At 46.0% G+C, this 10,493-nt stretch overlaps 2 protein-coding genes across 2 annotated transcripts; both read left to right on the top strand.

The window, feature by feature from the left end:
- The first annotated feature begins 2 nt into the window (after positions 1-2).
- Positions 3-8,059, top strand: CHTF8 (chromosome transmission fidelity factor 8). Its single transcript, XM_061138827.1, has 4 exons — positions 3-79; positions 7,005-7,062; positions 7,327-7,444; positions 7,835-8,059. The coding sequence occupies exons 2-4, from the start codon at positions 7,040-7,042 to the stop codon at positions 8,057-8,059; spliced, it is 366 nt and encodes a 121-aa protein (XP_060994810.1). The 5' UTR covers positions 3-79; positions 7,005-7,039.
- Positions 8,056-10,490, top strand: DERPC (DERPC proline and glycine rich nuclear protein). The gene has a single exon (XM_061138825.1). The coding sequence runs from the start codon at positions 8,056-8,058 to the stop codon at positions 9,676-9,678; it is 1,623 nt and encodes a 540-aa protein (XP_060994808.1). The 3' UTR covers positions 9,679-10,490.
- The last annotated feature ends 3 nt before the right edge of the window (positions 10,491-10,493 follow it).

Genomic DNA, 10,493 nt, shown 5'->3' with positions numbered 1-10,493 from the left:
CGGCGGCGGCGACGGCGGCGGGAGGTTCGGTTGTCGCCCGTTGGCCGCGCGGCGCCGCGATCGGCGGCCGCCATTGCAGGTCAGGCCGCGGGCAGGGAGCGCGGGAGGCCGCGGGGAGCGAGGGCTGAGCCGGGGATTGGTGGGGGGCGAGGGTGCGAGGGAGCGGGAAGCTAGGAAGCTGGGGCCGGGCGGGGCGCGCGGCTCGAGGAGAAGAATGGCGAGCTGAGGGGCGGGGAGCGGCGGGCGGGGGAGGGGAGGCCGGGAAGAGGGAGGGGAGTGGGGAGGGCCGCGCAGAGGTGGGGGCGACCCAGAGGCGCCCCGGGGTAGGAGAGCCGGGAATTGCGGAGAAGGGAGCGGTGCGGAGTCGGAAGGCGGAGGAAAGGGAGCGAGCAGGGCGGAGTGGGAGAAGGGCGGAAAGAGTGGCCGAGCGCGGGCGGAGGACGGAGAAGGGGGCGGCGCGGGCCGGAACCTCGAGGTATGTGCGGGAAGGGGCTCTTCCCTGGGTGGGGAGGGAGCCCAGCACGCGATGCTTGCCAGAGAGAGGAAGATCTGGAACCCAGGAAGTAGCGGGAACATCAGAAGGGGTCTAAGCGGGGGGTAGGACTGTGAGTTCTTTGGAGGGGACATTTTTAAATCTTGGGAGGAAGAGGCTATTGGGAGCGGTAGTTAGGAGGGTGACTGGAAAGAAGAGACTGGAGAGTGATCCAGCTTCTTTTGTGGGTGGAGTGAGAGACCGGAGAAGAGTGGGGTGGAGTCGGGTCCTGGAGGAGCGAAGTATTTAAGAATTGGGGGACATAGGGAACGATTTGGAAGATGAGGGTGGTAGAGGAATAACGTTTAGAGCGATCTTTAGGAGGGTGAGCGGTTTGGAAAGACCATTCTGGGGTTGGAGGATGGAGTTTAAAATAGTTTCCTTGGGAGGTAGAAGAAAGGGTTAAACAGCTTGGTAAGAGGTCCTAGAAAAAGATGGGGGGGGTCATGGGGGGGTGGGCAAGAGAGGGGAAGCGGACAGAGAAGTCCCAGAAAGTGGGAGGGGCTAGAAATAGGAAGTGCTTGTAGCTCAATTTCAAGGGAGAGGAGGAGGGGGTCAGGGGAGATGGTGAAGATGGGGCTGGTGGGAGGGAAATCCAGTATAAAGGGAGACCTCAAGCAGAACTAGACAGGAAGGGACTTTGGGCAAGAGAGGGGCTCAGGGCAGTAAGAGGAGGAAGGGTAGATGGGGCCGCAGAGTAGCAGAAGATGGAGAAAACTGGAGTAACTCAGAACGACTGAAGCCATCTTTTCTACCTATTGTCTACGAATACCAGTAATTGATTCCCTCCATCATGGGGATCTTAAAACGTGATGGGAAAGTCCCACATGTATGCATAGTGTCCACACACGTTTTTGAACACACTGTTCACTAATGAAAAGTTCGGAAGCATTCAGTTCCACCTACCCTCCATGGCCCCTTTTCGGAGGAGAGCAGGCTTTTCATTTAGAAACTGGATTTTAGCACTTAATAAGTCTGTCAAGAGACAAGGTCTTCCCTTGAAACTTTGACTATCCCCATCAGTCACAAAACCACAATAACACTGCTAATAAAAATAATCTGTATCCAATTGTATATAAAAGTTCATGAATTGTTCATTTGCTGGAGAGGCACACAGAGAAATAGTTACCATGCTTAGAGAAGAAAACCTTCCAGAACTTAATCCCTGAAGCAGCTTGGTAAACCCTGACTGCCATGTTTGAATTGTTCTCCCATTGTGTAAACTTGATATTATTCTTACAACATGCTGCTTTTTATAGGACGTTTTAGTCCACTATAAAGATTAAAATAATAATTAAACAGAGTAGTGTAAAGTCATTCTATTGGACATGTACTAAGAAAATGCCATGTTCCTCCAGATAATCAATAGCTTGACCTTAAGTTTTACCATATGTTAGGCATGTGCTAAGGACTTCACATTCACAACTTCATTTAATAAAACAACCTTTTTGAGATAGGTTCTTTTTTATGCTCAGTTTATTGGTGGAGAAACTGTGACAGATTACGTTACCTCCATCATACATAGGCTAGAAAGATGGTAGAATCACAGAAGGCAGGTCTGACACTGAATTCTCACTAAATCCCTGAACACAGAATAGTCCTTGGGACCAAATAAGGACTCAATAAAGGCTAATTGTTGGCCCAGCAATTTGCAAATATTTTGTCATATTTAATTTTTTTTAATAAAAATGGATTTTTAAAAAATAAAGTGAAAGTCTTTATTCCCCTTTTTTTTGAAAAAAAATTGAAAGGGCCTAATGAAAACAATTTTTAAAAGACTGTTTAGCTCTAATAAAATTAATACCATACATACCACACTTTCTGTTACATCTTATTTTGGGAGGTGTTACCATTATTAAGGATCCTTGCTCATGCTGTTCTCTGTTAAGCACTTAGTAATATTAACAAACAATTCAGAAACCAATGGATAAAAAATTTTGTAGATTAGATGAATCAGTGACAAAGAATGCTCTGTTCTTCTGACTTATTTTGTCTAACATTAAGGAAACTGGTTTGAGCTATAGTTTTGAATCCTGGAGCTGACCTTGAGTACATCTCTAGGGATTTCAGAAACTTAAGCCTCATCAATTGGATATGATGAAAAGCATGCTTACTTGATTTCAACTGCCTACCCCACAGATGTCATAGTGGCAGTATGTAAGATTTTCCTCATAGGTGGTTTATTTGCCATCCTGTGGTAGATGCTGTGAGAAAGGCATGTTTATAAAGCAGGTTCCTCTGTAGACATCAGGCATGGTGGAGGGGGGTTGCTATGTGAGAGGACCGCAGGAAAGGATGGATTGTGGGGGAGTTAAGGTCATATTCCACACCAGCCACTCTGAGGTGTTTGACCAGTTAGTTACTTAACCTTTAGCTTCTCTAAACATTGTTTCCTCACTGTGAAAAGGGAGTGACAGACAGTGCCTGTATCATAGGATTGTTTTCAGGATAAAAAAAAATCCAGGAAAATGTTCAGAAAGGTTTAGCTATGTAAGAAGCAGCTTTCTGTATTATAAAGATAATGCTTTGCCTGAACTTTTTTTCCTAATTAGGAAACTGTGGTGGCACTTCGATTTTTTGGGTTTTTAACAACTTGAATAGTAACTGACTTCAAAATGACAGTTAAGATATATCCCAGATTTGGTCTGATTTCAGACAAACCTTTTGAGTTTTGATTAGGGCTCCCATTGTGAGTATGGGTTTGTTTTGAGAAGGGATTCCTTTGCTACTCTGTAGTTTGTTCAGGCCTCTTGAAGTCATCTGGACTACTGTCTTGAGAAACAACAGTGTTTCAGCTTTACTTGCAACCTCCAAAATAACTCCAGGTCTTAAGATTGGGAGTGATCTGGGGTAACCTCAGATATTTCTAAAAAAATTTTATATACTATTTCTAGAAATCTTGAAGCCCCCCCCCCCCCAAAGACATTTTGTTTTTGTCTTTCCATAAGGGAAAAAAAATAGGAGTTAAAATGTACACAGTGCTTTTTAAAAAGCTTCTTTTACATAGCTAAAGTCATTTGACTAATGAGTACAGAACATATGTATTTATTTAGCCATGTAATAGCCTCAAAAACTTAGGTAGAAAAAAATTTCCCCTTCTATAAGAGGGGATAGGGAGTGAAAATAATTCATTGCAGGGAAAAGGTGTTTGGTTTTTTCCATACCTTCCATCTCCAAGTCCATACTGTAGTCATGGCTTTTGAGACTCCACTCTGAAATACATTGAATTTAAACATCTTTTTGAAATGTGAGATCATAAAATTCTTTCTGGCTCTATAGGAACTTGGAATTATTGTTCTTAACCAAAAACAGTTGATCCTATCTAAATCTGGGATTAAACTGAAGGCTGTTGAGAGAGAGGGGTGCTGGGCAATCTTTTCCACTGACTTTTAGTTTCGTGATTTGATATGGTACATTGGTCAAACTGTGCCTTCAGATATTGCTCTTGATAACAGCTGCAGTTTCTACACAAGCAGTACCTTAGAACAGACACTTAAAAATTGCTTTGGTTATTTGTAAATCTTGGAATGAGTTGAGACTGAAGCCTTAGAAATCTCTGTTTTACAGAAATTTTTCATTATAATGTTACTTGTTACCAACAGGATTTGACTTGTATTTTACTTCTTCACCTCTTTGTTTTCCTAACTTGCTCTGCCTGCTCTCAAGGGGATGGGAACAGATTGGACTGCATGTTCTCATGTTTTTTTTAGCTATCTCCACACTGGGTGAAATGCACCTCTGTTAGGTGTTTTATTAGTGAAGTGCCCAGGTAAACACACCTAGTTTTAAGAACAGCTGTTTAGAGCATGGAGCAAGAAAAAAGAGTAATCTCATTCAGCCAATAGGATATTTTAAGGTGCTAAAGGAGAATTTTAAAATTCAAAGGGATGCGTTCTCCTGCATTATTTATTAATACTAACTTGCTAAATACACCCCCATATACATAAATACAGCCATATCAGTCCACGGGTTCCTGTGAGCTACTCTTGCAAGCTGGATGTGAACTTCATTTCTTGTCACATCTCCAGCCTCATTAGGTCTAGCACAAGTGTTTAGGCCATAGGATTCTTATTTTTAGGAGAATTGCTAGCTGTCTGCCTGTATCAATAAGTGTACTCAAGCAGGGCCTCCTACATAAGTGAATAGAGAGCTGTGTGGGCTTGTTGAAGCATTAGCAACAAGTATGGAGGTGCAACTACTCTGACCCAGCTATCAGACATCTGTTTTCCTTTATCCACTTCGACCACTGTTTCTTCTTGTTTTTATTTATTTAGCTTTTTTGGCCACACCTCACAGCTAGTGGGATCTTAGTTCTCTGACTCAGGCCCATGGCAGTGAAAGCCCTAAGTAGGCCACTATTTTGAATTCTTGTTCTAGCAGGAGACTGTCCAGGAAATAAGGAATGCACCGAAAATATTTCTATTAATACATACCCTTTTTCTAAACAGTCCGTACATTCCTACCTCAAAGTCAGAGGTCTTAAAGATTAATCTCCTTCCTTGCTGTGATTTTCCTAAAATGTGTATCTATGTGAACACTTTATTGCTTCTCTGAAACTACCTGTATTTTACTATCACTTACACTTAGCAAGGAAAATACACTGTATCATCAGTCACCAGAAGTTTATTTAAATTAAACAAATATTGTAAAGCAGTTACCAGTCAAAAAATAAATACAATTTTAAGAACTCATTTACAAGAACTCTTTCTTGATCTACATGCATTTATTAACCCTTAGAAACTTCACAACTTCAGTTTCATTTATTGAGACTTTTTTGATTTATGGCTAAAATGTACCTACCTCTTAAGTTTTATAGTTATAATGTGGAAATGCTGATTTACTTGTCCTTTGAAAAATTAGCTATATGTTAGTGTTCTAAAGCAGTTCCACATGTCTTAATAATATTTGGTTTTCATAATAGTTAAATGAAGCCGACAATCTAGGTTTTAGCCCCACAGTGACTTGTGTATGATGAGTGTCCACACTTCAGGCTGGAACCTGAACTTAGGGCTTCTAAATTTAAATTGTTAGTCTTTCTCCTTCAAGAGACCTTGGAAGAATATTAAAAGTGCCTTGGTTGGTCTGTTGATGGTGGAGGTACGGCCTTCTTACTTGTCAGACCTTTGCTCGCCTGAGGCAGTGTATTACCTGTGGTCAAGGGGTACCACACTAGGTGGTGCTGCAGAAGGTCTGACTTACTCCAGCATGCCTTCTTGATTTAGCTCTTGCTAAATGCATGTAAGCAGTGCTTGCCTGATGCCTTCATGCCTTTTTGTTCTCACTTAGTTTTCTCCTTGGTTCAGAGGTATTGATTACAAATGTGAAGTTAGATGGCCTAGGTTTTTATGCTGGCTCTGCCACCTGCTAGCTGTGTTTGTACCACATATAAGCAAGAGTATATCCCTCAGTAACTTTTATCTGCAAAATATGGGTAAGTCCCTGTCTAACAGTAGTTGAATGAGATACCACTCATAATATATATGCACAGCGTCTGATTCATAGTAAACATTGAATAAATACTAGCTGCTGTTTATACTTAAAGTCCAGTTATTGACCAGCCTCGTGATTCCAAAGTGTGTCTGGTGCTCAAGAGTAAGAGGTTCTGCTGTCATACAGGGCTGCTGGCAGTATATTTATACTTTTCCCTGGAGATTCAAAACAAAGATTGACATGTCAATAAGGAAACCTGTTTAAGCAGGTGTTTGCTAATTGTGAGCACAATTATAAATACCTGTTAACTTGTTTTACAGTTTGTAAACACTGATCTGATAACCTTGCACTAGCCTTCATCTATTCATTGGAAAGATTTGTACAGAAGTCATAGTTTAGATCCCCCATCCCTTCAGTCCCCCCGTCAATCTACCTTTCTTAGGAAGACAAGAAGCCAGTTTCAGTCAAAAATGTCCCATTTTAACTCATTCTTGTAGAGTACTGCAGACTTGCCACCAGATGGGGCCATTGTATAAAATGAAAGATGAAGCGTGAGTGTCTAAATGAAAGATGGGCAAAGTGTTTGATGAGAATCACGTTAGAAATAAGCTTACAATTCACTAAAGTCTGAAGGACCTTTTCCGTTCTCTTCAGCTTTTAGTTCAGAGGGATCCTTTAAATCTTGAAATATAACCAAAGTGGCAGACATCCACTTACACCATCACCAAAGGAAAAAGTAAAATCTAAAAGAATTCCTTAGTTTTTTAGACAAACACAGAATGGAAAATATAATGCCCCTGAGAAAGGCAAGTTAGCATACTGACGAGAGGGTGGGCTCTGCAGTATATGTCTTGGGTTCAAATCTTGGCTGGTTGACTAGTAGCTATGTGACCTTGAACACAACTGTGGTACCTATTAACTTTCCACACTGTAGCTGACCCTTGGTGATCTGAAGCAATTCTCTGTGTCTAAAGCATTTAGAAAGTGCCTGGCACACAGTATTAGTTATGATTATCCTAAAAAATATATTTTTCCTTTACAGCTTCTTTTCCGTTGCTTTTTAAAGACGTAAAGCTCATGGTGCAGATTGTTATTTCCAGGTGAGTAAATTTTGAGAGCTTTAATTTAGCTTGAATGATTAAGTCTACATAGGTTTGAAATTTCCCTGGAAGAATTGGGGTCCTCAGATGCATCCGGCACAAATCCCAGCCTTTCAGTTTTAAGTTCAGTGCTTGGCACTGCCCAATTTCCCAAGAACTTGTGCTCAACAAGGTGTTCCCTTGGGCCTTGAATGGTGGTGTAGGACACTATGATTCATCCTTCACCCCTCCAAAATAGTGTAACCGCCAGCCCTTTGCTTGCAGTGCTGGGGCTGGAGGCCTGGCAGAATGGGTGCTGATGGAGCTACAGGGGGAGATCGAGGCTCGCCACAGCACTGGATTAGCTGGAAACCTCCTGGGAGACCTACATTACACCACTGAGGTGAGGGGACTTTTCTTTCCCTGCCTAATGCCTCAGGAAAGCAAGCTACACCAAGGTGGTGCTCCCAGGACCCACAGTGAGGACTGCCCTCAGGTTTGTTATTCAGGGTCTAGCCAGGCCCCACTTGTTCTCCCCTCTACCCCTGCCCTCTGCAGTAGCAGGGTAATTTAGCTTTGGGGAATCTGGAAAGGTCATGGTTCTGAGAGGAGAAATTCTCTTACCTGGGGCCGGAGAGAATAAAACGGGTGTGAGGGCGGTTGTCCGTTGTGGCCCCTCAGCAGCGGCAGGGGGTGTGGAGGTGCCAGCACCATCTGAGAGCATCTCTGGACGGCACCTGGATTCTGTGACTTGGCCCTGAGCCTCAGGCGTCTCCTTCTTGTTCTGCCGAAGGGAACCCCTGTGCTGATCGTGGGGCATCACATCCTGTACGGCAAGATCATCCACCTGGAGAGACCTTTTGCCGTCCTTGTTAAACACGCTCCTGGGCAGCAGGACTGTGATGCACTTGGCTGTGAGAGTGGCACCCGGTACCTGGTGACAGCCCTCATCAAAAACAAGATCCTTTTTAAAACTCGCCCCAAGCCCATCATCACCAACGTCCCCAGGAAAGTATGAAAGAGCCTCGGATTTTCCCTCGAGAGCGGCCAACTCCTTGGACTCGTGCCCCCCTGCCACCTCGAGGACGGCTGGACGGTTCCCTGGGACCCCAGGGGGGTCCTGTTCTAAACACAGGCCACCCACTGGGTATGAACTCGGATCCCTTCCTTATGGCAGGCAGTTCTCTTGGTGGAAATTTGGCCCCGTTTCCAAGGAACCCCACTCCTTTTCCTACTTCATCAGGCTCACTGGCTTCAAATCCAGCACCTTTCCCTGCTGGTGCTCGTGACCCAGGCCTGGCTTCTTTCCCAAGAGGGATGAACCCCACTGGCACAGGTGCAGTTTCTTTCCCAAGGCCAGGTGGGCTCTTGGGCCCAAGCCCAGGGTCAACTCTGAATCCTAGGGCAGGGGCTCTTCCAGGCCCAGGGCCTCTGTCTAACCCACGGCTAGGGGGTGTCCCAGGGCCAGGGCCAGTGTCCAACCCAAGGCCAAGTGGCCTTCTGGGAGCAGGTCCTGACCTCAGAAGTGGTGGCCCCATGGGCCCTGGATCTGGACCCAGCCTGAGAGCAGGTGTCCTGTTGACTTCTGGGAATGGTCCTCCCAATCCTAGACCTGTTGGCCTGGGCCCTGGACCGAGTCCCAGTCTGAGGTCAGGCTTTGTAGGTACAAACCCTGCCCCGAGGTCAAGTATGTTTCCAGGTCCCGGCCTTGGGCCCAACCCAAGATCAAGTGGCCTGGGCCCAGGCCTTGGGCCTAATCCAAGGGCAGGTGGCCTGGGCCCAGGCCCTAATCTGGATGCCAGAGCAGGTGGCCTCTTGGGCACAGGATCTGGTCTTAACTTAAGAATGGCTGGGCCTCAAGGCCTAGATCTTGCTCCCATTCTAAGAGCAGCAGGTCTTTTAGGAGCAAATTCAGCTTCTTTCTCACAGGCTTCTGGAAACATGGGCACAAGCCCATCTTCCATGGCCAGACTTCCTGGCCCCATAGGCCCAAATTCAGGGCCTGGCTCTCGGGGGATTAGCCTTCCAGGGCCAAATCCATCTCCCCTGTCAAGGGCTCCTGGCCCCATTGGCCCTAATTCAGCTCATTTTGCAAGGCCTGCTGGCCCTATGGGAGTAAATGCTAATCCCTTTCCAAGGGGGACAGGTTCAGGGGCGTTGAACCCAGCTGCCTTCTCTCAGTCTTCTAACACATTGGCTTCAAACCCAATTAACTTGCAGAGGTCTGCTGGCCTCCAGGGTTCAAGTCCAGCAGTTTTCCCAAGAGCCTCTGGGCCACTAGGCCCCAACCCAGCTAACTTCCCAAGGCCCACTGGCTTACAGGGCCCAAGTCCAGCTACCTTCCCCAGGTCTACTGGCCCATTAGGCCCTGGTCCAGTTACCTTCCCCAGGCCAGCTCCAGGGCCCCTAGGCTCTTCGCCAGCAGGCCCCGTGGGTATCAACCCAGCTCCTTTTGCAAGGCCAACTGGGACCCTGGGTGTAAACCCAACTTCCTTTCCAAGAATGAATGGCCCTGTGAGCAAGACTTTGGTTCCATTTCCTAGAGTGGGGAGCCTCCCTGGCACAAACCCAGCTGCTTTCCCCAGACCAGGGGGTCCAATGGCTGCAATGTACCCAAATGGAATGTTACCCCCTTAAACACCATTTTCTCTCCAGGACCACCTTGGTTTCCAGGCACTGTGGTTCTGGGCAGGTGAAGGAGTAGATATGGAACTACAGTCTGAAGTACATACCTGGGGCTCAAGTTCAAACGAGCCTTTTCCCCACTCTGCGTCTTTCTTGACTGACGGAAACGTTACCTGTGGGATGTGGACTCTGGCATGTGGGAATGAACCCACCTTGAGAGAAGGAATCTCCAGCCTTCAGGAGCCTGCTGTGCTTTTGTCCCACAGCTTTCTGCCCCTTGTTTCTTACTAGTTTCTTGATTTGTTCTTGTGGACCTTTCCTCAGGGATACATTGGCCTGCAGGTCCCAATTCATACATAGTCCCCTGCTCACCACTGGAGAAGGAGCTCACTGCTCTCTAGAAATGTTGCATTGGTGAAAGGACCATGCTTCTGCAACACTGACCTGGTCATCCTCTCCTGCCATACCTTCTTCCCTCGGGGGCTTGAACACAGAACAGGGAAGTGCAGCTACTTCAGAGAGCCACCAAATACAGCATCTGCTGTATCCCCAGACGGACTGCAGCTTCCTTCTCCTGGGACTTAGAGGAAGCCAGAACCAAGGCTCCACTGCTCATCCAACTCCCTCTCCACTGGTACTCCCAATCAAAGAACCTCAAGATTAAACTGATGTGGATGGGATTATGGGAATTGGGGTGGGGGTGGGGGGATAAAGGGGAGAAATCACTGTGCTCTGTTCAGCCTGATGTGAAAGGATGGTTGGTGTTTTTCCCGCATTGTATCTTTTCTTACTGTTTCTTTAATAAATGAGACGAGAGGGCTGTTGAT

The sequence above is a fragment of the Dama dama genome, chromosome 4 (assembly GCF_033118175.1).
Source record: "Dama dama isolate Ldn47 chromosome 4, ASM3311817v1, whole genome shotgun sequence".
Classification (NCBI taxonomy): Eukaryota; Metazoa; Chordata; class Mammalia; order Artiodactyla; family Cervidae; genus Dama; species Dama dama.
This window is presented reverse-complemented; position numbering and strand designations above follow the sequence as displayed.

What these genes read in the sequence shown, in the direction of transcription:
- CHTF8 (XM_061138827.1), top strand. Translation starts at nt 7,040, where the DNA reads ATGGTGCAGATTGTTATTTCCAG. An exon ending in GTGCAGATTGTTATTTCCAG is followed by an intron (nt 7,063 to 7,326) that starts GTGAGTAAATTT and finishes CTTTGCTTGCAG; the next exon opens with TGCTGGGGCTGGAGGCCTGG. An exon ending in ACCTACATTACACCACTGAG is followed by an intron (nt 7,445 to 7,834) that starts GTGAGGGGACTT and finishes GTTCTGCCGAAG; the next exon opens with GGAACCCCTGTGCTGATCGT.
- DERPC (XM_061138825.1), top strand. Translation starts at nt 8,056, where the DNA reads ATGAAAGAGCCTCGGATTTTCCCTCGAGAGCGGCCAACTCCTTGGACT.